Source organism: Cyprinodon tularosa, unplaced genomic scaffold (assembly GCF_016077235.1).
Source record: "Cyprinodon tularosa strain WSP-4 unplaced genomic scaffold, ASM1607723v1 ctg363, whole genome shotgun sequence".
NCBI classification, from domain to species: Eukaryota; Metazoa; Chordata; class Actinopteri; order Cyprinodontiformes; family Cyprinodontidae; genus Cyprinodon; species Cyprinodon tularosa.
Window position 1 is genome coordinate 417928 of NW_024039078.1, and position 27554 is coordinate 445481.

The 27554-nt window shown below is 40.2% G+C and overlaps 2 protein-coding genes across 3 annotated transcripts in view; one reads left to right on the top strand and one right to left on the bottom strand.

Annotated features, from left to right (window-relative positions):
* The first annotated feature begins 4542 nt into the window (after positions 1–4542).
* hdac3 (histone deacetylase 3) lies at positions 4543–12805 on the top strand. Its single transcript, XM_038295951.1, has 15 exons — positions 4543–4740; positions 6354–6436; positions 6512–6654; positions 6745–6826; positions 8263–8319; positions 9839–9894; positions 9973–10106; positions 10182–10262; positions 10335–10408; positions 10487–10551; positions 10623–10712; positions 10788–10846; positions 10957–11036; positions 11949–12106; positions 12186–12805. The coding sequence occupies exons 1-15, from the start codon at positions 4686–4688 to the stop codon at positions 12253–12255; spliced, it is 1287 nt and encodes a 428-aa protein (XP_038151879.1). The 5' UTR covers positions 4543–4685; the 3' UTR covers positions 12256–12805.
* Positions 12806–16715: 3910 nt separating this feature from the next.
* The window catches only part of myot (myotilin), a 48969-nt gene continuing 38130 nt past the window's right edge, over positions 16716–27554 (bottom strand). For both annotated transcript variants that reach the window (XM_038295940.1, XM_038295939.1), the window contains exons 13-18: positions 25741–25778; positions 25245–25383; positions 22610–22817; positions 22350–22515; positions 19161–19294; positions 16716–17266 (exon numbers count right to left, since the gene is read on the bottom strand). In XM_038295940.1, coding sequence (XP_038151868.1) covers positions 17124–17266; positions 19161–19294; positions 22350–22515; positions 22610–22817; positions 25245–25383; positions 25741–25778 — 828 coding nt within the window. In that variant the 3' untranslated portion in view covers positions 16716–17123. The remainder of the gene's footprint in view (positions 17267–19160; positions 19295–22349; positions 22516–22609; positions 22818–25244; positions 25384–25740; positions 25779–27554) is intronic.

The following is a 27554-nucleotide window of genomic DNA, read 5'->3' on the forward strand; positions in this document are numbered from 1 at the left end:
GAGAGGATTAGCAACAGGTGTGGCGGAAGGTTCCAGCTCCAGAAGACCCACGGCGCACTCTGCTGGAGACAGAGGGTAGTCTCCAGATCCCCACAGTAACTCAACCCTAAGGGAAAAACACAGAGCAGAAGAGGATCCTCGGCGCCCTCTGGAGGGCAAGCCTGAGGATCCTAACACAGGCTTAACCCTGTCTAGACTTAGACTTTCTTTATTGTCATTGCACAAAAAACACAAGGTGAATTTTGACAACGAAATGTTGATTACTTGGCTACCAGTGTAACGGGGCTAAGACCTTATTCCTGCACAATAAATATGTTTTCTATGAGTAAGAGCTAGCTATCTACAGAGTAAGAGTTCTGCCGGACACCAGGGGGGAAAGGAGTCCATGGTTGGGGTGGGTGGGGTCGGAGAGGATCTGGTGAGCCCGGGATAGGCAGCGCCTGTCCGCGATCTTCTTGATGCAGGGGAGCGGCGATCTTCTCCCTTGTCCTCACCACCCTCTGCAGAGACTTCCAGTCAGAGGCCCTGCAGCTCCCAGACCAGATGGAGATGTAGCTGGCTATGTTTGGTTCCTAATTGTTCTAAACCCCCACCCCCCAACTCCCCAACATCCACACCCCCCCCCCCCCCCCCCCCCCAATACGCACACACACTTCTTCTCATTAACATAAAAGTATCAGAAAATAAGAAGGTCCTGAGGAAACCCAAACGGAAGATAGATGCATGTAATGATGTGCAGTAATCAGTTACTACTCTAAATTGGGATAACTTAAACGTTATGCCTTTTGCAGCATGCGTGGGTGTTTCAAGTATTACCTCTACCAGAAACACAGCAACACATCTGCTTTGTTTCACATATGCAATGCCTGGTTTCCATCAGTCATGTCCTGGACAAGACTCTTCTTTTCCCCAGGGGCCAAAGCAAGCGATTAAACAGTAACACACAGCTGATTTTAAGCTTTTGTTCATTTTTTGGATGGATGATATGAATAACTATCCCAGATTCTGATGGCACCTGATATCTACAGCCTTGGAAAAACAATCCTCTTGCATCTCAGATTTTGTTCTCACAACCAAATGATTTGAAATTTGCTTTTAAATGTTGGTTGTACCTAAAATATTCAAATTTGGCAGTTTCTCTGATATTACCATGTATTTTATGACTCTTTACAGCAGAAAATTACAGTTGCATTAATTCAAATGATCAAACCAGTGACACCATCCCCATCTGCTCGAGACAATGTTGTCAACAAAGTGTAAATCACCACCATGTCTTTTGAGATTGCCCAAAAATTCAAGGTTTTTGGTCAGCAATACATAACTTATTACCAGAGGTGTCAAGTAGTGAAGTAAATTGTCTATATACCAAAGTGAAGGATTGTTGGATAGACAATTAAACTGCCTTTATAACAATGTTATACATTATACAACATGGATGCATAAACACCTAATTTTATTTCAGTGTTAAATTCTATTTAAAGTAACAAATCATTAAATATGTCTCCAGACCTTTACTGGTTGATGATTTTCTTTATTCATATTTTTAATTGGTGACCCCTGGTTTAATGTTTATAAATATTTATTTCACGTCATGTGCGCCATCCAATGCAGATCATTGTCTCCATCCACATCTAGTGAAAACTAGTGTAATTGGATAAGTCATATAACGCAAACACTCATTGGTTAGCTAAAGGAAATCTTCAGAAGCAAGCAGGTGTTCTTCAAACTGCTAACGTGAATTTTCTATGCCATGCTACAATGTTGGATTTAGAAAAAGATGTTGAAATGTCTGAAAGGTCAGACACAGGCGAGAGCTTATCTGGAGATGGAGACCAACACGACCTCCCTCATCCTTGGCCCTATCTCAAAGAATTTTTCGAAATGGTCAAAAATTGAGCTTTCAATTCATATAGTGGTATCTGGCTGTTTTTTTTTTTTAAAGGTTGCTTTATACTTTTATACTTTAAGTAGTTTTTGGAGAACAAACTTTTTCACTTTTACTTGAGTAAAGAGTTCAAATTGATACTTCAACTTTTACCAGAGTGTTTTAAACTGCAGTATCTATACTTCTACTTAAGTAACAAATCTTTGTACTTTTGACAACACTGCTCATTACAAGACATTTTCGGAGAGGATTTGTTACTGGACTTTAAAGTTGTAGGGAAATATATTTAAATGTCAAATCATTCTGGCTTAAACATGTATATACACTCACCGGCCACTTTATTAGGTACACCTGTCCAACTACTCGTTAACACTTAATTTCTAAGCAGCCAATCACATGGCGGCAACTCAGTGCATTTAGGCATGTAGACATGGTCAAGACAATCTCCTGCAGTTCAAACCGAGCATCAGTATGGGGAAGAAAGGTGATTTGAGTGACTTTGAACGTGGCATGATTGTTGGTGCCAGAAGGGCTGGTCTGAGTATTTCAGAAACTGCTGATCTACTGGGATTTTCACGCACAACCATCTCTAGGGTTTACAGAGAATGGTCCGAAAAAGAAAAAACATCCAGTGAGCGGCAGTTCTGTGGGCAGAAATGCCTTGTTGAAACCTTTTACCACAACAATCCCGCCCCCTTGATAAATGACCAATTACATTCACTTTATTCACTCGTATAAAATCATCCACCACTCGGGAGAATTCAGAAATGCAACCGTTGGAACAGCTGCTTTCCTACGACTTTAAGACTTTGTATCTGGGATGTGTTCCTCAAGACTGGCTGAAAGTGGACAAATACTTAATGAACATCCTCTTGGTAGCCAGCAAAAAAGCTATCACGAGGAAATGGCTACAACCAGAAAGCCCAACACTTGGTACGTGGGGAGACATTGTGGTGGAAATATATAATAGAACAAATAACAGCCTATGTTAACCTAAAAATGGAACTCTTCTTAGAGCAATGGTTGAAATGGTATTTCTTTGCTCCAGCCAAGTGGCATAACAGCCTGACTTTATCACTATGACTTTATAATGTAAAATGTATCCTATTGTATGAACATGTATGCGACAAACTCCCTGTATGTACATAGTTCTGTTCTTAAGGTGTGTTGTTCCCCTCTTCCCCTTTCCCTGGAAAAAAAAACAAACAATAATATATACATTAAAAAAAGAAAAAATGACGAATAAAGTCTATATGTCATATGATTAAGATGTAGACAGTCAAAGGAAAAGTCTAAAAAAACCGGACATTTTCCAAGTTACAAACTGTATGTTAAGCTACATGATGAGAATGAGACTGTTGGCCTAGTGGGTTAGAGCAGTGCGCTTGTACTCTGAGAGGATTGCAAGTACCCAGTTCAATCCTAACAGCCTGCACTCTGGGTTCCTGAGGAAAACCCTTAACTCCACACTGCTCCCTGGCAGCCCACTGCTCCCCAAGGGGATGGGTTGAATGCCAAGTGTGAGTTTCCCCACTGTTGGGCAATAAAGGGGTTATGCAAGCAGAACAGAAAATAAAACCTATAAATATTCATCTCAAAACTTCAGACGTTTGATAAGTGTGTTCATCGTACACATGGATTACTTGGTTGGTGCCCCTTTCTGCTGCTTCATTGCTGCTTCAATGCATCATTGCATGGAGGCGACCAACCTTTGCTCTGCTGCTGAGGTGTCCTTCCCAGCATCTTCATTGTTTGCTCCAGTAGTGAATTGAGAAACGCCCTAGGATTCCACTTAAGCTCATATGTGAATCAAGGCAGTGGAGTGAATACTAACCCTGGGGCTTGACACCAGGAATATTGCCACCTATATTTCGGATTTTTCTGTTTTTAGTGGCTAATCTGTCCTTTCTGAAGCTTTTTGCAATTCTTTTCATGTAACATGTTTTTTCCCTCCACCAAACTTACTATGAATATGCCTGGACACAAATATCTGCAAAAAACAACTTATTTTACAACTGACCAAGTGTCTTACTCTCCTTGTTGAGATGTCAATGGCTTCTTCTGAACTTCTGTCCTGTAAGGAGTTTTATCTACTCAATGAATGTTTATAACCATGCTGATATTTGTGCTACTCCCCCCCCCCGAATAGTCAGTTGATCCTTTTGAAGCACAGCCAGAGATGTCACAGGTTTCTAAACACCCAACTGTTTCACACTTTAACGTTTTGTGCTGCACATTTACTGTATGCTCTATTCAATTCAGTTCAGTTCAGTTTATTTATATGCCATCAGTTCACAACACGTCATCTCAAGGCACTTTACAATTCACCAGTTCATACAGTCAAATTGATTTCTCTTACATGGTAATAAACCAGAAAAAAAAATAATTAAAATGTATCAATATTTTTGCTATATGCACAAGGAATCTAATAAATGTATTAATTTAATTTCAATAAATATTGACACATTTTTTTTTTAGCTTTTCAACGAAATTTCTGTTATATTTAAGATGCTTTTGTACACTTTCGACAAGGGCTGCGTCTCAATTCGCAGGCTGCGTACTTGGTAGTACGCAGCATAGATATCCATAATAAATATCCTTTATTATGGATATCTATGATTGTCACCCTCAGCCCTCCCCTCTCCGCCCTGCATGTCGCCGAATGATGACGTTTCCTCCTGCGGTTTGGCACCGCGGTGGTGTTTACGGCTAGCTGCTAGCTGATACAAATATGTGACACATAAAGCTGCAGGAACAGAAGTCGTTTTTCATATAAACTCAAACACAAAACACCTTCATAATGACCAACAGGACATCGTATTTCTATGACCCGGACGTGGGCAACTTTCATTACGGTCAGTCTTTATGGTACCATGAAAGGAGGCGGCTATTAGCTAGCTTCATGCTAACAGCTATAATCAAATCTGTTGTTTTTTTATTCATTGCCTGTACGGACGACCTATAGCACATTTTCTGATGCATTTAAAGTTATTTAGTGCTCGTTTTTATTTTTAATAATACTCGATCTTTGCATTAAAGATACCGGCTGTTGGATAAAGACTAGCCTATTAGCTTACTTTGGTTCCTATAGCATCACATTGAAATCTTTATTATTATTTATATATTTACTTTTTTTTTTATTTAACAGAGCCACTAATTCATGACAATGTGACTGTTTATCCCCCAAAATTCAGACTTTCCTGAGATCTTTGAAGACATCTGAACTTATTGAGGATTTTTTTGCATTAGATGCTTGGGCTGCTTTTCAGACATTATTTTGTCTCTTCTTTCTTTTCCTTTTTCAGTTTTTTTGCTCATTTCTGGCTAAATGTCAAAAATTTCCATTATTTTTTGTGTTATGTGTTTAAATCTTACTAGGAAATTAACCTTAACAGCGATTTAATGTAGTTTAACAGCTGATGTTTTCTAAAGATCTGTGTTTTTTAATCACAGTCCTTAAGGAAAGTGTCACGTCATAATAGAGTAACAGTAAGACCGTTTTTTCGGTGGGGTCCTGTTTCTCTCACTGTGACTGGCTGGATGAGTAACCTTTAAAAAAAAAAAAAAACAGCCAAATGCCACTATATGAATTGAAAGCTCAATTTTTCAACTGTTTCTAAAAATTCTTTGAGATAGGGCCAAGGATGAGGGAGGTCTTGTTGGACTCCATCTCCAGATATGCTCTGGCCTGTGTCCGACCTTTCAGGCATTTCTACATCTTTTTCTGAATCCTACATTGTAGCATGGCATAGACAATTCATGTTTGCAGTTTGAAGAACACCTGCTTGCTTCTGATGATTTCCTTTAGCTAACCAATGAGTGTTTGCGTTATGTGACTCATCCAATTACACTAGTTTTCACTAGATGTGGATGGAGCCAATGATCTGCATTGGATGGAGCACATGATGGGAAATAAATTATTTATAAACATTAAACCAAAGCCTAGAGTAACGTTTGTTTTAAAGATGTATGGAATAGAAAATATAGATACTTTTATAAAAAATGTGATGAATAGAAGTCAGAAGTAGGAAAAAAAAAGTAATGGAGTAAAGTATAGATACCGAAAAAGGGTACTTAAGTACAGTTACGAAGTATTTGTACTTCGTTACTTGACACCTTTTAGTTCCTGGACAGGGCCGCCTTTTACAGCTGCTTTTTCTATCTCTACTTCTGTCTCCTTGAAACCCAGTCGGCCACTGAGCCTGGTTCTCCTGGAGGTTTCTTGCTGTTAAAAGGGAGTTTTTCCTCTCCACTGTCGCTACAAGCATGCTTAGTTTGAGGGATTGCCTTTTAGTGAATGAGTCGATGCAATCAGCTGGTTTTCCTTAGATAGAAAACTTTGAATCAATCTGACTGGATGATCTGGTGACCTGTAAATTGCCTTGATATGAAATGTGCTGTGAATCGGCGCTATAGAAATAAACTGAACTGAATTGAGTGTTTAATGTGGGATGTGGGCTTCCAACAGGTACCGGGCATCCCATGAAGCCTCACCGTTTGTCTTTGACACACAGCCTGGTGTTGCACTATGGGCTTTACAAGAAAATGATGGTAGGTGGCGCTCAACACTAAGAGTTGTTTTGTTTTACAGCCTGTGGTAACATGTAATCTACTGTCACCAACCAGGTTTTTAAACCGTACAAAGCCTCACAGCATGACATGTGTCGCTTCCACTCTGAGGACTACATCGACTTCCTGCAGAAGGTCAGCCCCAACAACATGCAGGGCTTCACAAAAAGCCTCAACACCTTCAATGTAGGAGATGACTGGTGAGAGCAGCTTTTTTTCACCCCTCGCTTTGTTTTGCAGGATAACTGACTCTGATTAATCTATATTCACTCTATACTCTTGCATTTCAGTCCTGTGTTTCCAGGTCTGTTTGAGTTCTGCTCAAGGTACACAGGAGCATCTTTACAGGGAGCAACGCAGCTCAACCACAAGGTGACAAACATGCTGCAAATATCTGGACGTAGCAGAATCAGGCATCTTTTATCAAAAACATCACAGCCACTTATTTATTTGAGGTCTTTGATGAGATCAGATCGTATATTATCTGGAACGAAGCTGCCGAATAATTACAGAAACGTCAGCAAATATGGAGGGAATTTTTCACTTACTGTTGCAGACAAAGAAGATTGAAAAAAATCCAAACCAGAAATGATTTTTTTTTTTTATTGTGATAATAAAAAAAATGTTGTAAGAAAGATTCTTGTTTTCCTGCGATGGACTGGCGACCTGTCCAGGATGAACCCTGCCTCTCGCCTGTAGACAGCTGGAGATAAGCACCAGCACCCCTCGCAACCCCACTTGGAATTTAGCGTGCCAGAAAATGGATGGATGGATGGATTGTTGTTTTCTAAGATTTTATTTATTTATATATTATATATATATATATATGTGTGTGTGTATATATATATATGTGTGTGTATATATATATATATGTGTGTGTATATATATATATGTGTGTGTATATATATATGTGTGTGTATATATATATATGTGTGTGTATATATATATATGTGTGTGTATATATATATATGTGTGTATATATATATATGTATATATGTGTATATATATATGTGTATATATATATATATATGTGTATATATATATATATGTGTGTATATATATATGTGTATATATATATATGTGTGTGTATATATATATGTGTGTATATATATATATATGTGTATATATATATATATATGTGTGTGTATATATATATATATGTGTGTGTATATATATATGTGTGTATATATATATATGTATATATATATATATATATATATATATATATATATATACATATAAATTTTTGTTTCTTTCTCATCAGCCTCAGTACAAACGCTCGCTCTTGACCAATAGAAATGTTGCTAATGTCCAGCAGACCAATAGATTCCTCAGTCCAGGAGAAAGCCCCAACATAAAACTGTTGTCTTTACTGCTAAATCATCCAAACTGCTTTTTCATTTGCGTCTCCAACGCTGCTCATTCTGTTACTTAATTAAAATTATAACAAAGGAAGGTCTAATATTTAAATTCCTATAGATGTCCCAGTTAAACGCTATTTTAACTTATTCACAAATGAATGAGTCTTGGAAACGATGATGAAATATACACTTTGGATTATTTATTTCAAATTTGATTTATAACTATAAAAAAAATGCAGCTTTATTTTGAAAATAAAAAAGCATTTCTCTCCCAGCTTTGCTCTTTAGTTTAGTTCTAGACAGGTCTTCGAAAAAGTGTTGCTTCATTCAAAGTCTCTTTAAGCTCAATCCTTCCTAAATGTGTTTAAAAGGTTTATCCATTTTTTATTTCTGAGTTCTGTCTCCATGAAGCATTTCTTTGTTGCTAAAATCCTTTTTTTTTTCCAGATTTGTGATATCGCCATCAACTGGGCTGGAGGATTACATCATGCCAAAAAGTTTGAGGTGGGACCAAACAGTAGATCCAGCCAATGGCGTAACGACACAACCATAGACCCATAAGCAACATTATCTGGGTGGGCCCCATATGAAGTACAACACCTGATAAAGGTTCAGGATACGGCAACAGTTCCATAAATCGGCCAAGAAGATACACTTAAGCAATTCTCAGTAGTATATTATCACACATCACACATGGAAAAATAGATACTGTGCACCTTGAATGGAACCATTGCAGACAGCACACCACATGTTAGCACAACAAACCATTGTGCTACCTTGAGCTTCACAGCCCCCCTCCTCCCCGACGCTCTCTCCATTCATCTCCTGGTCGCCATCTTTACTCACTGTAGCAGCAACGTCCTCCTCTCCCTCTTCGGTTTTTTTTTTGAAATAACGTGTTTATTTTGGGAAGTTTTTTCCTTTCTTCCAGCAGCTCCTCTTTTATTTTCTGAAATCCGCTTAAGTACCTCTTTTTGGTATCCATCATCGCTAACATTGTATGTAACGGTTATGGTTTTAATCTACACTCAGGATTACCCATAATTCCAAGTCGTAGTGCAAAAAATAAAATACTCAAATACATCTTTCTTTTAAGATCTTTATTGCGGTTTAAAACACATATGAGCGTATTTTTTTGTTATATCTTAAATTTTATTGATTCTAAAACAGAGCAAATACACCACATACAAGGACAATTAACAGTTTTTATAGTATGAGATTGAGTTGTGAGACTTTTTTACTTGAGTAAATCTTCCACAGGACCACAGCGTTTGCTGAAAATGTCTTTTTGGAGTCTTAATGAGTATGTTATCTTTTCCATTTGGTATAATTCCCTAACAATTTGGACCCATAAGTTGTAGGAAGGTTGCTTCCACTTAATTGTGATGCATTTCAGGGCTGTTGTAAGAAGAACAGTTAAGAGATATGATTTAACTCGTCCTTGCAGCCCAACTGAGTATTGCAACCGTTACATCCTTGGGGATAACCTCTTGAAAGATTTGGTTTATAGCCTTGTACACATCAGCCCAAAAGTTTAGCAATTTGCGGCATGACCAGAACATGTGTGTATGATGGGGACACCAGACTATGTCTGGCGTCCTGAAATATCAGCTGATAATTTTCCACTTATATATGAGAGTGTATTTTTTACCAACCGTCTAATGAACTATACACAGTTATTAACATAGTAATTAAAAGTACCACTGTCTGCTTTGCTATTAGTGTCGTGTTTAAATGGCTCACCATCATGTTACGGTATAAATACGGTCTGGTCCGGTCAGTCACTTCAGTATCAGGTGGGTCAAGAGGAATTTTTCGCACCATTACGTCTGCAAATAGACGTCCTAGTCTCCAATAGCATAGGGGACCCACCAGGTGTCAGTGATGAGGCCCCTAAGAGGTCGTGTTCCCGTAGGCAACTGCTGTCTCTGCTTACCAATATCTACGCCACAGAATCCAGCCTTATGGGCTTCAGGCCGGCTGGAACCAGTTTAACTCCAACATGTCTGCTTTGTGTTTGCAGGCGTCTGGCTTCTGCTATGTAAATGACATCGTCATCAGCATACTGGAGCTTCTCAAGTACGACCCTGCTTCTGTCTCTAAATGATGCTGCTCGTTTGTTTTCACACATTTGACTCGTTTTTTTCTTCTTTCCAGGTACCACCCGCGGGTGCTGTACATCGACATCGACATTCACCACGGCGACGGCGTTCAGGAAGCCTTTTACCTGACTGACCGCGTCATGACCGTGTCGTTTCATAAATACGGAAACTACTTTTTCCCCGGAACAGGTAAGTGCTGCAGCTTGATGTTATAGTCGTTCTGTACGTGTGGACGCACTGAGCAGGCGTGGGTGTTCCCTGAAGGTGACATGTACGAGGTGGGGGCTGAGAGCGGCCGATACTACTGCCTCAACGTTCCTCTGAGAGACGGCATCGACGATCAGAGTGAGTGAAAAGATCGATCGGTCGGTCGGTCATCTGAAAGGTTCGCTGTGTTTACGGCTGTCTTCCTTTCAGGCTACAGGCAGCTCTTCCAGCCGGTGATCAAGCAGGTGGTGGATTATTACCAGCCCACCTGCATCGTCCTGCAGGTTGGTCGCTTGTTTTAGGGCCGTTGGAAGCAGCTCAGTTCGATTTCCGTTCGTTCATGAAACTGTTTGTGTTTGCAGTGCGGAGCAGATTCTCTGGGCTGCGACAGACTGGGCTGCTTCAACCTCAGCATACGAGGACACGGGTGAGTCTGCTGCACCAAACGCTGCTGCTTCCACTCGCTGATCCCTGCCTGATTCTCTGTGTTCTTTTCAGGGAGTGTGTGGAGTTTGTAAAAAGTTTTAAGATCCCTCTGCTGGTTCTCGGAGGAGGAGGATACACGGTGAGGAATGTGGCCCGCTGCTGGTGAGTGAAAGACAAACCAGAGATGTAAAAACAACATCTCTGGTTGATGGTAAACTTCTCTGTTGTTACCTGTAGGACCTTTGAAACGTCTCTGTTGTTGGAGGAATCCATCAGCGATGAGCTGCCTTATAGCGGTGAGCTACAAGACCTGCAGCTTTTTCAACCAGACTTCTTTAAAGTCTGTAGAGCAGGATATGAACAGCTAACACCAAAAATGATCTGAAATTCTTTCTTTCTCCTGCAGAGTATTTTGAGTACTTTGCTCCTGACTTCACGCTGCATCCGGATGTGAGCACCAGGATAGAAAACCAGAACTCCAGACAGGTAGATCCTTGGTTCTCACAGACGCTTTGATGCTGCGTTCAGGGGCGTCTGGTTTGCATGAAATTCTACGGTGGAGCGTGTTTAGCGAGCTTTAGCAACTCAACACATCGCATCAAGCTGTTAGGGAGGCTGATCCAGGGTCTGCTGCTAAACAATATTACTAATCATGATGACCTCGCTGACATTTTAAAGTGGACTTTTGTGTTTAAACATTAAAACTATAGGGTAGTATAAACATTTATTTTTTATTTTTTTGTGGCCTAAATTTCTACATATAAGTCAAAATATTAAATTTAGGAATTGTATTTGTTTCTTGTTGTTAGCTCGTGCATGTAACAGATGTTTCATCTGCAAATAACGTTCAGAAGTTAGAAATTTACAACTTTTCTAAAAATACAAATCACTGATTTCGAAAACAAAACATTTTGAAGTGTGACTCTACGACCCCTGATGAAGGTGTTGTTCTCTAATGTCTAACATTGTATTTCTACAGATGATCAGTTGTCAGATTAATGTACGAGCCGAGAACAAAGAACAAATCTTACTTTTGTTTTAAATTATTGACTCATTCACAAATTTTGAGATCTTAGACACTCAAAAAGACATCTTTTTCCACACTCTCTCCACTGCATCTTCCAATTGCATACTGGTGAAGAAAAGTAGCGAGGTTCGCTCCTCCTGAGGCGTCTGTAACCCTGTGCACAGCGTGCTGCAGGCTTTAGGCTCCATGTTGACTCTAATAGTGTTTGGTCTGAGCGCAGCATCAGGCCCGTTTTCTCATTGAAAACATTCTAGGGACGATTCAGTGTGAAAATGATGGACGAGTCCAGCTCTAAATGTATATGAAGAAGCTATTTGCCAAGCTTGTTTTGTTCAGTCTGGGAAAGCTGAAGCTGTGTTTGTGTCCCTCAGTACCTGGAGCAGATCCGGCAGACCGTGTTTGAGAACTTGAAGATGCTGAACCACGCACCCAGCGTGCAGATCCACGACGTTCCCTCAGACATGCTGAGCTACGAGCGCAACGACGAGCCCGACCCCGATGAGAGGGGAGCCGAGGAAAACTACACCCGGTCAGTGGTTAGCCGTGCTAGCATGCTTCCTCTACGTTTGAAGGACTTTTTTAAAATGACGTCTTTGTGGTTCCCACAGGCCCGAAGCAGCAAACGAGTTCTACGATGGCGACCATGACAACGACAAAGAGAGCGACGTTGAAATCTGAAACGCTGCAGCTTCCCTGAGAATCAGCGGAGTCATGCAGGCAGCTAACGGAACATGCTGAGATTTTCTCACCACTCGGAAGTTGCTTTTTTTTAATGGATTCTGACATGTTTTTGGTATTTTATGATCAACGTTGCGTTTTTTTCTGTGTAATCCTGATGTTTGTGCTTTTGTATCTGAAAGGTTTTTGAATCCATTGATTCGTGTGCGTCAGACCGGGGTCAGACCAGACGAAAACTCTCCCGGCTTTATGGATCAGTTTAAAGTCACCACTCGGTTTTTTAAGTAGCTGTGATTTATGCGACGTGTTCACATGTGAAACCCAAACAAAGCTTGATAACACATCCCGCCTGCAGTCTGGTATAGACTCATTAGAGTTTTGATAGTTTTGTTAATAAAAACTGAATCAGTGACGGTGTCCACAGCTTTCTATTTCCCACCACTAGAGAGTGAATTTTGTTCCATTAATGGTTTGGTACATATGAGCAAAATGAAGGAATCCAGCAATGAAATGTTGAAACACCTCAATAAAAAAAGCCAAAAGGTTTGGAGAGTAGATTTGCTGTTTCTTTAGATATTTTTTTTTATTTATTTATATTTTTCCTTCTTTTTTTAAAAACAAAAAAACATTTTATATAAAAAGAAAAAAAAGTCAGATTGAGTTTGATGAATTGCATTCCTTTCATAGTTCGCTTTGGACAATGACTGATAAAAAATTATTCTAACGTGACGTCCAACAGAAAAGCATCTTTGCTCCAGAGGAAAACCCGCTTTATGAAGAGAACGTGATCCGTAAAGAGCAGTTGGAAAAGTGCCGTTTAGAAAACTTGATCTGAAAAACTGAAATTTTAAAATGTAAAATCAGCAAAAAAACAAGTTTTTTAAAAAAAATTTTAATTTATTTATTTCGAACAGACAGTAAAAACAATCAAGAAAAAAATTTGAATGAAACAAACTTAAGAATGAAAATATAAAACAAATTATTTTGCCCATGTGACATGCAAATTTTATATTTTCTGTTCGAAAAGGAGCAGGTAGAAGATACATCTTATAATGTCCTGCCCCTTTCCTACTTGTCAATTTATCATCAATTAACTGTCAAAACATCAAAAAAACACTTGTTTCCATTCCACATGATGTTTAGCCATGTACAATTATTTTAAGTACTACTTATGTCATCAATTACATTATAGACTATTAAACAGTCATCTTATATAGCGTATTTTGAAAGTTTGAAAAAAATTAAACAAATTTAGAAAAATAAAATGTGAGAATGCAGGAAATTTAGTCAAATCCCTTTTCAAATTTGAATTTATGGGGTTTTTTTTTATTTACAAAACCTATTTTTGCTTGCAAAAATAATGGATCAAACCTGACTCCATATTCCTCTGGAGTGAGGAGCAAAGAAGCATCTATTGGGCTGCTGGAAGCTACTAAAAATGTTTTATAGGTTTGTTTGGACTGGGCTTCAAGTAAAGAGGATGAGATCTGAAAAAGGAAACAAAACCCTAGATATGTTATATTTTAGAATTGGGTTTAAATAATATCACACATTAGATAGATCTGTTTGAGTTTAAACTTCCTGGGATTAAATAAGGGCTCAACTGGGAACAATCTGTGGTTTTTGAGCAGAGACAGATCCACCTGGTATTAATGAAAGGTAGTGATGGATCCAGCAACAGCGATGCATTGAGACCATAGAGCAAAACACTACAAACGTATCTGTCAACATGACGCATCTGCTAAAAAAAAATCTCATCTTTTGTGATTCATCGTTAAAATTATCAGGAATTTTGGAGCAGCCTAAAAGGAATAGAAACATTTCAGTCGTTGCATTTTAATTTTCTCATTGTGTCATCCTTTTCCTCTCAGTTATCACTCAACTTATCTGAATTTAAGTTCATTTCAAATTGATTTTTTGTTTATTTACTGTTTTTTTTTTCTGTAATTATTGTTTTAAAAATCCTAGTCCACCAGCACCCTCATTCACATTTTCTCCTAAATTTTCCAGTTATGACATATTTTTATATTATTCATTGGTTGCATCTAAAAATATCAAAGATAGTTCCAATAGATGTGCAATAAAACAATATAACCTACAACAACTCCAACAGTGTACTAGGTCATCAAATCAATACATTTTAGTCTGTAAAATATGCTGCCTGTAGTGTCTTTAAATGTCCAGCAGGTGTCAGTATTGTGTGACAGAATCAATGCAGCATTAATAAAGTTTGGCTTCAAGATGCCTCTTTACCATCACTAATGAAAGTAAAACCCACGAATAGTAACAACCCTTTGTTGTGACAGTGCATGCGCACTGGCTTTTTAAGGGTTTATGTTTAATAAATTGAGACTTACAGCATCAGCCCCCAATCCCGTTACATGCTAGAGGCTGATGGTTCTAGTTTACTTCCTGAACAATGTATGACCTCCAATAACACCTAGGAATCGAGACAAAAAAATAAAAGTACCGGTAAATCATGATTATTGATGATCAGATGTTTGTCAAAATATGTGACTGAATTTATATTTTATAATGTGCTCTTTGCATGCTCTCTCTTTGTGGATGAGATTGTTGCAGCCCTATACAGTGAAATGACAATGATTCAGGTATTAAAGGGCTCCAGACCAAAAAATACTCAATTACTTTTTAATAGGAACGAAGATAACCCTGATGAATGAGAGGATGTTACGAGTGTGAGCTATTTCTACTGTTTTCAAGATAAGCTAGTTCATCCATAAACTGATGATGTAACAAGCTATAGGCTGATAAATTAATGTGTCTTCAAGAACGTCTTACCAAAATTATTCTAAACTGAAGGGTGACATGTTCACTTTAAAATGATCATTGACAAAATGATTTAACGATTCTTCCATTTGAAAAGAATTAAATGATTAAAACTCAACATGAAAGAGATAAATTGGAGAAACAAAATACCATTTTAATTAGAAAGTTTTTAGATTTTAAATGGAAATAAAAAATGCAAGATATGTGTTGAAGCTGTTTATTCTTTATTTCTTTATCCATTTGAATATTGTTGATTCCTAAATTTATATTTTTTGTAATATTTACAGAGTTTATTTGCAGGTTTATAGTTGTTGATTCTATTTCTTTGTTTTATTATTTTTCTTATTTATTTTTGTTCTGAGGTATGACAGGAAGTGATGTGGATCAGTCCACTTTTTAGAAGTGTCAGGGTCTGGGAAAGGACCAGGAGGCATTTTGGGTTTGGGGCCTATGGTTTTTACCAGAGCAAGAAAGGTAGGACAAAGGAAAAGTTTGAACTCTGTAATTTTTGGCTGAAATAGAAAATAAACCATCCAGAACAATCATCAAGTTTGGCTATTGAACCTTCCTTTGCCTGCATAAAGAAACTTGACCCCAGTTCCTTAGTAGTGGCTTAATGGAACTTTAATTGGATGTTTGGTTTGGCAAACCATCAACATTACAATATGTTCTTTGTTGCAACAGAAACTGGAGCTAAATTCCCTACCTACACCACTAGATGGTGACAAAACGTAAGGGAAAAAATGACATTTCAGCAGGAGAGGGACTCCCAGTTTAATTTTAAGTCATTTATTGTTTCATATCACAGTCAGAAACTACAAACACACTCCCACCTACAGTTTAAAATATAATTTGACCTTTAATCCCCCCCATTGTGAGCCAGAAACCTGAACACAGCAAGTCCTGAACAGCATCAGCTTAGGCTAAATGTAAACCATAAATACGGTTCTCATCTCTTAAGGCTCTGATTTTAGCCTTCTGTGGAGATTATTAAGGTATAATAAGGTAGAGTCAGAGTCTTTCCTTGCATGCACATCAGATGAAAACAAACAAAAATTGTGTTCCAATCAAATCAATTAGAAAGCGCATTTAAATGAGGAGACTGCAACTGTAGGCTGATTAAATAAAGATGATTACAGGAGCTGCAAAAGGAGGATATATTCTTTGTAATCGAGCTTGAAAACAGCATCTCTGCACTGCAGATGTGATCTAATGTAAACATGGAGGACGGGAACTTTGCCCTGAGTGCAGGTTGGTATCAGAACAGCAGCCACTGGTTTCTAAATGCTGCCATCTGTACGCTGAGGGCCAACACTCTGATTTATTTAAATAAAACAGAAACGGTATTAGACAAACATTAAAAACAGACAAAGCTTAATCTAGACTACAGCAGCAGATGAGAGGCAAAGGTTAGAAAGATCAAATCTGCTTTCCAGACATTTCAGAGGCAGCAGTAAGTCAGGATCCATCAGTTACAGCAAAATCTGCGGCGTGGCAGGAGCTCGATGACGGACCTAAAGTGCTGTGCTTCATGGCTGCACTGGTTTCTAACCTGGACCGAAGAAAAAACACGCAACGTTTACCACCTTGCCTTTAAAATACACCTCGACAGGAACATTAAACCCAGCTCATTTAAAGGTTTTACATTAAAAATGCAGAATCCAGAGAATGTGTGGTTTGGGAAACACAGCGTTTAGGAAAGCAGTACCGTGGATGGCCACTGGGTGGCAGACATCTAATTCTAAATCTACAGCCCAGAGGCTGCAGGCGGGACAGACACACAGGCTCAAACTAAAAGCTGAGTTCAGCAGCAAAGAGCAGTCTCCAATATCAGCCTATTAACCTCAAAATATCTGGATATCATTAAACCTCTGATGCACTGAGCTCAGAAATAGCTTATTGAAAATAATCCCCTGCAGTATGCACACCATTTCTCCAGCTAAGCTTCTGTGATGCTAAAAATATATATATATGTATATATCCGAGCTCATTTGTATGTTTACACAACAACGGTTACAGAGGCTTCCAGTCCAGTTGTTCAGGTCTGACTGAAGGTAAACGGAGGAGGCGGCGTTCGGTTTCTACAGCTCTTCGCTCTCGTACAGCGGGGCCGTGTGCTGAGCAGGGCTCTCCACCGTCAGCGCGGGGGCGTGGCTCAGAGAGGACAGCAGCTTCAGGGTCTTGGAGGCCGGAGGGGCCGTTTTCATGGCCGGGGTTGTGCGAGCTGGAGGAGAAACACATGGAAGGGCTAAAAATCAGTAACTGGCAGATTTATAACAACAAATACTAAAATGTGAGCAAAATGTTTTTATCTGGGGGGGAATCTTCTAAATGAGAAGAGAACAAATTCAAAAGTGAAGTGCAGTAGATGCCACCCAGGGAGCCACAAATCTTAACTCTGTCTGGACACGGGCTAAAAATTCTTCTCATGCCACGTGTCTGAAAATAACTCCTGCATGCTGCACAGCGTGGCCGCAGCTCACTGCCAGATATGACCAGAATGTACCCACAGGAACAATGGGTTCCCAAATCTACACGGCTTACTTCTATAGTTTCCACTAAAACATTGAAAAGCTAAAGATAATCTGAACAGATTTAATATTCTCTAAATAAACTATAATTGACAGCATTAAAATATTTGTTTTTCCTTTAATAATGCCAATGGATACAATCACTAATCAAAATATTAGTGTTTTCTTCACTCAGGAACAGCTTCCACACCAAAGAGTTTCAGCAGAACCAGTTAGCATTTAGCCACGCCGAGCTCCATGAGCAGAAAAACAGTTTCAGATTATCTGATCTGGTCGAAATGAGAATAATAAAAAAATAATAACCTTGTAAAGACCTCGATCATATAAAACACTACTGTATCTTCTAGCCATCAGGGCAGGGGTGACCAATTAAAAACCAGCAGGGTCTGAATAAAGAAAATCATCAACCAGTAAAGGTCCACAGACATTTTTAATTATAATCTGTTACTTTAAACAGAATTTAACACTGAAATAAAATTAGGTTTTTATCAGGGTTTCCATGGGTCATTTCAAATCATTAAATTATTATTTTTAAAATTAATTGGCATTAAATTCCTATAGGTTCCCAATGGGAAATTCCATTGGGACCAAGTAGCACTAAATTGGTGACTTAGAAACGACACTGTCAAGGAACGCTATGGACAGAGGAAACATGCAAGAGGAGGAGAGTTTAGTGTCGGAGGTCATGGATGAGTCTCCTCCATCATCAATTTTTTATTTAGAGGAGGAAAGCGGGGATGAAGATGTTGTGGAAGAGGACGCCAGGGCGGCAGAAGCTTGGTTTGGTGTAGAAGGCTTACAGCCGTACATGTTGGAGCCCTTGCCTCGCAACGCTGCCAGTTCTGTTAGCTCTACGCCTGCTGAAGACAGAGTGACCATCCCCGTGAACACTGGGACGGAACTCAATGGGAAAGGAAATGATTCTGATTTCTGATTTCAATCGTTGCATATATTAGCTGCGACATATGAATCAAGATGCTATGACCGAAAAAATTTGATTGACAAAGTACATTTATAAACATGTTTAAGCCAAAATGATTTGACATTGAAATATGATTTCCGTACAACTACTTTAAGATCAGATCTCCATACGCTTCAAAAAAAGGCAGAAAGTAAGAAATGTTTTTTTTGTACATGACTAAAAGGTTACACTCCTGTTTAGGTAGTTTAAAGTTTATTTTTCATAGAAAACTAAAGGGATAAACGGATATTGACTATGCGTATGCTCCTGACAGAGCACCATCAGCAGCTGTCCTTTGCTCATCTAAACTCACTTTCTACGGCTGGAGCTCTCCACAGAGCAGATGCTGTGTTATCTGAGAGCAGAAACCTAATAGCTGAGTTCCACTTTCATTGATCCATCTGAGGGACGCATTCTGGCCATAAGCTGAACGACTCGCTCGCCTCACATCTTTAGGTTTCTACTCCCTCTTTTGTCTTTGTTGTGTCTGACAGCAGATGGAGGATGCGATGTGCCTACCACGGCATTGACTGTGTTTGGTTTTACAGCCTTGTTTCTATGGTAACCTGATGCAATCAGACGGGAGCCGCTCAGCAACATTTGCATAGAGGGATGGAGATACTTACTGCCGACGTCCAGCCTGGCGTTGCATGTGGACAGGCCAGCTTCATTGATGGCAGACAGCGTGTACCAACCAGAGTCGGACTTGGTTACTCTGTCTATGAGCAAACACTGCCGACCCGAACCGTCCTGGTACAGACTGCAGGAACAACAGCAGATCAGAATCAGATATACTTTAATTATCCCAGAGGGAAATTACAGTTGATGATTGGAGTTAGAGATACACAGGTGTTTGGAGGCACTTCAGAAAGTTCATTCTGCATCAGGACCAACAGACTGCTGAACTCCGTTGTTTCTCAAGCCATCAAGCTGTACAACTCCTCACTTTGGGGAAGGAGGGGGTGATAGGAGGAGGAACAAGGGTCAGCACCCCCCTCCTTGAACATCATATGCAAAACATTACCCATTGTCACTCATGTGCAATATTTTACTCTCACTGTGCAATAACACCTGCCAACTACTCTGGTACTACTGTCATTTTTTACGTATTTATCATTAAATAAGTAAATTTAAGTACATTTAACTCAAGTGCAATAGTCGAAGTCACGGTCTTGTCTGTCATATTTTTTATCTTAAATGGCCAGAATTTCCCTGAAGGAGTAATCCAAAGGGATAAATAAAGTTGAGTCTAAGTCTAAAAATATATAAAGCTGCAGCTCCTGCAGATCTGACTAAAATAACAAAGCCTTGGTTTTGGCGATACGACACCAAGAGGGAATAAACAACACAACCTAGATGTCCATCCATTTTCCATCACGCTTATCCCAAGCAGGGCCGCAAGCGGTGCTGGTGTCTATCTCCAGCTGTCTACGGGCGATAGGCGGGGTACACAGTGGACAGCTCGCCAGTCTATCACAGGGGAACACAGAGACAAACAAACAACTATTCATGCACACACAAACACTAAGGACAATTTAGACAAGCCAATTAACCTAACAGTCATGTTTATGGACTGTTGGAGGAAGCCGGAGTACCCGGAAAGAACCCACACATGCTCAGGGAGAACATGCAAACTCCATGCAGAAAGACCGGCCGGCAATAGAACCTACCCACTGCGCCACTGAGCAGCCCTTAAAGCTGAAGTCTGTAAGTTTTTAAAAATCACTTTTTTGTCATATTGGCTAAAACTGTCCCTATGCCCAGACAGCAGTACATGTGATATGTAACCTGCGAAAAAAAAACTGCTTCAATTGGTCCCGCCTACTGCCTGTATTTCAATCTGGAAAGAATAATTCGGGACGAGTCAAAACAACCAATCACAGCCAGAGGAGCGTCTGATGGAGTGTCAATCACAGCTCACTCACGCTGATTCCCAACCGCCCCCCCCTCACCGCTTAACCTGCCGCAGCGCCCGGCTGCCGCAGTCAGGAGGACACGCGTGGAAGTCATGGCGGAGCGACAGCCACCAGCGAAAGAGAAACTGCCCTTACTGCCCCTGCCGACAACTGCTTACACGGCAAACTTCGGTATAACCAGCATCTTATATCTAGCTGCTTGGAGGTGAGTGTTATCGCTCTTACCGGTTCACACTCCATGCCGCGTACGCTGCTTGGACGCTTCTGGTCGCATATGGTAGCCGCGCAGATGCTGTGAGAGGGGTGGAGCTTGGAGGTGGGGCATGAGTGAAGCAGAGAGGGTGGGGGAGTGGCGTGAAACCTGTTTTTCTTCAAATTTTCAGTCGAAGTCTGCTCTCTCCTCAATGTTACAGACTGCAGCTTTAAAGATGACATATTTAACATTTAAGGGGAACGCCGTTTTTTTTACATTGGACCCTTGATTTTATGTTATTACATCATGTTCTACTCACCCATATAAGTTTTGTGTCATTTGGAGCCGTTCTGAAGCTATTCTGTTAGGTTATATCCAAGTAACGTGTTCCTATGGGCAACGACTTGAAGGCACAAACTAAACTGTTCATAATTTATTTTTTATGGTACCCCAGCATTCATAACATGTTGGCCAATCACTGTCCCCCAGACATTCGCGGTTATAATTTTATTATTTCTATTTTTTTTAAACAAAGCGGAGTGTGTATGATGTCATCAGCGGGCGCTGGCTACCATTCATTCTTCCTGTCCGCTGAACTGCTGCTAGTTTTACTCACATGCTGATTCAGATTAGCAAGCCGAATAAATAGAACGGGTAGAGCGTAGCCGCCTGTGGCCCGGGCCGCCTGTTACAACTCCAGTCCAGCGAACAGATGACATCATACACACTCCGCTTTGTTTTTAAAGAATATAAATATAAAAAATATAACCGCGGATGTCTGGGGGACAGTGATTCGCCTACATGTTATGAATGCTGGCGTACCATAAAGAATAAATTATGAACAGTTTAGTTTGTGCCTTCAAGTCGTTGCACATAGTAAGACATTACTTGGATATTACCTAACGGAATATCTTCAGAACGGCTCCAAATGACACAAAACTCATATGGGTGAGTAGAACATGATGTAATAACATAAAATCAAGGGTCCAATGTAAAAACAAAAAAAAAGGTGGGAAATGGAGCCGACACTCAGGAAGAGACCATATACTTATGTCTTAATGTTGGCAGTGGGCTTTATGCTGCCCTGCAAGGCTTTAAACCTGGGTTTGAATGGAGACTAAGCCATTCTAAAGCACATATCAAGGAGCTCATTTTGAGCCTGGATCCAGATTTATTGTTGATTCTGTTCATGGTGGAGAATCCTGCTTCACAGCAGCAGGTTGAGCCAAACATCCTCTAAATGTTCAGGGTCATCTTTGAGCACCATTTCACTTTTCTTTCAACAGTTCACCACAGTTCTTCCAGCAGTCCACACTTTCTCTGCTCTCTTTTTCTCATCATCTTCTCCTTCTTTCCCATCGCCCGGCTTGCCACAGGTTTGCCTGCTGTGTCTAAAAGTAGCAGCAGCAGCAACCCAGACTGACAGCAGCTCATTGGATCATTAGTATCACGTGTAGCCTGGTGCTGGACGCTCTGGAAAGGATTTCCATATTAACAGGAGAAGCGGCACACTGTTGTCGGACAACATGCGGTAATTTATAAATGTTTTAAATCAGGTTGTGTATGGATTCGGACCACGGTCCGCTAATCCGTGACCTCTGCTTTAGAGGAAAGGAGGTGAGGCCTGTTTAAGGCTGCCTTGCATCCCTGTTTGTAGGAAAGCTGTAAAGGAGGTTTCATCAGTGGAGGACCGTCAGACGACCTACCTCATTCTGTTGGGGTCGATGCGCAGCATGTCTTTGTCCTTCTTCCAGAAGAGCTGCGGTGGAGGAGAAGCATCGACTTTACATTCCAACCGCACCGTGTCACCTTCAAGAGCTCTGGTGTTCAGCATCTTCTGGACGAAGGCGGGGGGGCGCAGAGCTTCCTGAGCTGCAAAACAAAACATTGATTTTACAGTTTATTCCAGTACGTCTGAAACGAACACGCATTCCAAAAGACTTCAGGGATGCCATCATGTCCAGACCTATGACATCCAGCCTCATGGTAAACCGGCTCTCTCCAGCCCGGTTCTTGGCCACGCACTCGTACACGCCGGCGTGATGCACCGTGACGATCTCTATGATGAAGGAGTGCATTCCCTTCTCACACACCAGCATCTTGTGGTAATCGTCTGGACGGATCGCTTTGCCGTCCAAGTACCAGGAGATATCTGGCGCCGGGAGGCCTCGGACCTGCAGCGGTGAGAAAACCAGCTCACATTTCCCATCCTGATGGGAGCTGATGCTCTACAGACACCGTGTGGTGTTTGCAATTTTGAAAAGACAGTTACATGATGTAGTTATTAACTACATTGTTTACTGCCAACAAGCACCGTTATCAGTTTGCAGCAGATCAGGATATGACATCCATCTGTGCTGCTAGGGACATTAGCATCTTAAATCCATCATAATTTAAAGTGATCTTCACCTATTGTGCATACCCAAATGGAAAAGAAAATAACTGAGGAACTATAAGCACAAACTACATGTGTGATACAGCATTTGAAAGCTAACAGCTTCTCGTGTATGAAAATAAAAATGAAAATACTGTGAGCTTTATGCTGCTTTATGCAACCCAGCCATCTCTAGCCTTGTTTGTAACCTTATTTCATTGGCTACAAAGGCAAACATCCCACGTGGTCTTAACCAATAACAGCAGTATGGGGCCAAAATTGTTGCTTTATTATTTACAAATGTGTGTGGAGAGTTGTATATCTGTATCTCGAGTTGTGCGAGAAGCTGTAAATGTGTGAAACTGTAAATGTGTGAGGAGATTTGTGTGTCTGTACAACAATCTGCAAATGTGCAAAACTACTTGTGTGTGTGTAATCTGGTTTGCAAATGTGTAAAAAATCCACAAATCTGTATTCAGATCTACAAATGTGCACTGCGATTTACAAATCTGTAGTAAGATTTGCAAATGTGTAGAACAATCTGTAAGCACACGCAGAGACACTGTGTCCGAAGTATTTTTGCTTCAACACCCAGAAATACAGTCCAAGTCCAGCGGTTTCTCGGTTGGCTCTCTTTACACACGTGATTTTTGCTACACTTTTCTGCCGTGTGAGATGCACAAATGCGTAAAAGGATTTGTATCTGTACTATCTGGATTTGCTGCCCTGGGCGCAGGCTCACAGGCTGCAGCAGTGCTCAATTTTTTCGCTCGGGCAGCCTACTGGTAGGACAGCCAGGCTGTCATCATGGTGGCTGCGTAGTGGCCGTGCCCGGAGAGCCTGCCACCTGCATGGCTGCGTAGTGGCTGGTGGTGCCCCCTGCCGGCAGATGCTGCCCCCGGAGCCAAAAAACAGCAAGAAAAATACCAAAAAAAGTGACGAGCCACATCGAGCCACCGGAACTGCTGCGACTCAGCCACTGCCGCGAATTGAGCTCGGCCCTGCTGCAGCCTGCGAGCCTGCGCCCAGGGCAGCAAATCCAGATATTACAGATACAAATCCTTTTACGCATTTGTGCATCTCACACGGCAGAAGAGTAGCAAATATCACGTGTGTAAAGAGAGTCACAAGTAGTTTTGCACATTTGCAGATTGTTGTACAGACACACAAATCTCCTCACAGATTTATAGTTTCATTTACACATGTTCAAATCCCCCTGCACACGCACAAATCGAGATACAGATACACAACTCTCCACACACATTTGTAAATAATAAAGCAACAATTCTGGCCCCATACAGCAGGGCTCTATGAGGCGTAATATCGCGCTACTCAGTGCGTCATTGGCTGACAGGCAAGGAGCGCTTATGAGATTTCATTGGCTGTCCCTGACTCAAATCGAGTCATACAAAGATACAGACACTTGTAGAAGATGATGTAAAGAAACATATCAAAAATCACAGACAAGTGTTCGAGGAAGTAAGTCTTAATAGTAAGATGTTAAGCATTAGCTATGACCAGCTAACTTTTCTGATGTCAAAAAGCGGATGTTATGTGGCGATTTTCTCATCATGGACTGTTTTTTATTATGAATAATCTGGATTACTTTTAATCTGTGGACACTTATGAACGAATGGAGTATAAACAGTTGAAGACTGGATTTATAAAACAGCTTCTGGATGCCTTCAAAGGTATGTTGCTGTGGCTGCTTTGTAATGTTTACATTTTGACATGCTGCTATATCTGTGTTAATTGTGCTTTGGTGCTCACTGTGTCCATAAAATAAACTTGGTGGTTGAATTGTGGGGAATCTAAACTTTCCAACGATGTGTAACATGTCTATATTGGTCAACATTTTACCATAGTAATTTTTGTTTTGTTTTTTTACAGTGTCCTGTATGGCAATAACAATAATTGTGTTGAAAATGCCAAAAAAGAGCCCAGCAGATTTTACTTTCACAAGTGGAGCGATACGGCTATCGCCATAGTGTTCTGCTTGATTTATGCATGGAAATAGCTCTATTATAAGGAAAGGAAAAACAGGAAAAAGGAGAAAAGATAAAAGAGAGGAGATAAAGGGGAGACAATGATAAAACGATACACATTTCGTCTGCAACTGCCGATAATCACATCCTGTATACCTGACGGAGTTTGACTTGATGAAAAAAAGGAAAGCAGAGACCCAAGATTGGTTGAGATGAAACTAACAGATGTGAGATTGAATCACCTTGAAGTCGACCCTGCAGAAGCGTCCCTCCTCCACTGTGAGATCTGGGGGGATCTGAAGGAAGCGAGGAGCAAAACATTTCTCCTGTATGGCTGATCCCTCGTTACTCCTTTCATCCGTCCCAGAGTGATGCTTCCCCCTGAGAGGGAGCAGATATGACTGAGTTTCACCTTCCACAGCTGATCACACCAACATGCTGCATATTTCTCTGTTAGTAAAGGGAGGCTGAACTGTCTAGTCTGTCCAGTCTGATGAGGAAAATAAAAAATCAAGCTGAATGTTTTTAATGGAGTGCAATAAGAAATATGTCCAGGAAAATAAACAGATCAGGTTAATAATTGACAGTTCATAAAGAGAGCATTATATTTCATCTCCATGTTTTCTACAACATTAGCTTTTATAGCTGCAAAGTAAACACAGCCAGGCTCCAACAGTTAAGCTCTCAACACAAAACCTAATCTTTTTAAATGAAATATTAATTCAGGAATCTATTTACCACAGTCCACCGGTGCGTCTTCCTTCTGGAGAGTCTGACTGCAAACAAACAACAGGTCATTATAAAGACGGGTAATTAAAGCTTTGAAGCCTAATCCCACAGGACAATCAAATAGGCGAGGGGAGGCTCTGACTGTGAGCGTGTTTGGACATAATGGATGACGGTGAGGGGGACCCGTTCCCGGAAAACGGGATCAAAATAACCTCGGACAAACTTATCTGGACAGAGGGGATGTGGATATGATAGAGTGGAAATGCCTGCCACAGAACAGTGTGTGTGTGCATCTGATAGGTAAGGAGAGAAGATGGAGCAAAGCCTGTGATCAGGAGGCTTTAGAGCCACCAGAGTGGGGTCAGAATGACGGCATGCAGCAGCTCACTGGCTGCCTCTGCCAACTGTCCTGTTTAGAGGCCCTCAGAGGGGAACCTGCTTCCATTGCAACCATTTAGACCAGAATGATGACATCAGTGTGCCGTCTTCCCCAAAAACTGATGGCTTTCATGAGGGATCGATAGATGGTTTATTGGATTAAAATATGTTCCACATGATAAACTGATAACATCTTTTTAGAAGAAGTTTATTTCAGTGTGGTAGTATTACCCCCGTCCAGTAGAGGGCACTGCTAGTATTTCCAAGATCATTAATGCCAGAATGGAGGAATGCTAGAGTAGAACCCTGAATGGATCCAGAGGCTGGTCCAGGATTATTTACACTGTTTGATGGAAAAATTATGCAGAATAAAATTTATATGGTTCTGTCTGTAAATAAATCTCTGAGAGCGACTAGAACCACCGGCTTAAAAGCTCTGCTAACAGCTCAAAGTCGCTCAGAACTGATTGTTGGATTACACTAAAAACAGAGAGCTAAATGACAGTTAGTGTCCACTTTACTGAAATAATCTGGCAACTAGTCTGACAGTATGTCAGAGCGACAAACCCCCTGTTAAAATGATAAGTGTCTTACATATTTTATTCATCTTTTTTGTATTCTTAATAGTTTATTTATTTTTAATAAAAAATGTTTTGTTCATTCAGTCAAAAATTACAACTATGGACTTTAATCTGAGAATTCTGAGACTAAAGTCAGAATTCTGACTTTTTCCTCAAATTAAACTAAAATAAGATTTAAAAAAAATAAATTTAAAAATCTGTGAACTTTTTTTTCCTTTTTGCCAGTTGCCCTAATCCTCTTCAGCAAAAAAAAGTCGGAATTCTGAGATTAAAGTCTGAATTCTGAGATTAAAGTCCGAATTCTAAGATTAAAGTCAGCATTCTGAGATTTAAGTCAGAATTCTGGGATTAAAGTCAGAATTTCCCATATTTTTCCCATATTAAACTAAAACAAAAAAAAAATCTTCTAAATTTTTTTTCCAGTGGCCCTAATCTTCTTCCGTATACATAATACAAAAAAATAACGACAAAAAAAAGTTCAAATTTAATGATTACAATTTTTTTTTAACTCAGCTTATTGCAGAACAAAAATTCGGCTGAGCACACTCTGCGCTTGGGACCGCATGACTGCGTTACTTTTGACTAGTACTGTGGCTATAAACCAAGCTTGAAGCATTGCTCCTGGTGTAACCTTTACCGTCTTGACTCAGAAACCAGGAAACAATGGTACACAAATCATGGTTTACTGCTAATGTTGCTAATGCTACATCCACAACAACTGGCACACACGTCAGATTCTCCTGTGTATCCTCGTTTAAACAAAAAAAGGGGCATGAAATTGTGTTTAAATGAGCTCTATAATGTATCTCTTTTCTCCTAAAATGATTAAATATGAATCTGAAAACAATTTCAGAAGGACTGTAT

Bases quoted from the DNA above. Each gene is read 5' to 3' on its own strand.
- hdac3 (XM_038295951.1), top strand. From the start codon at position 4,686: ATGACCAACAGGACATCGTATTTCTATGACCCGGACGTGGGCAACTTT. The intron at 11,037-11,948 runs GTAGATCCTTGG...TGTGTCCCTCAG, and splicing joins AAAACCAGAACTCCAGACAG to TACCTGGAGCAGATCCGGCA. The intron at 12,107-12,185 runs GTCAGTGGTTAG...TGGTTCCCACAG, and splicing joins GCCGAGGAAAACTACACCCG to GCCCGAAGCAGCAAACGAGT.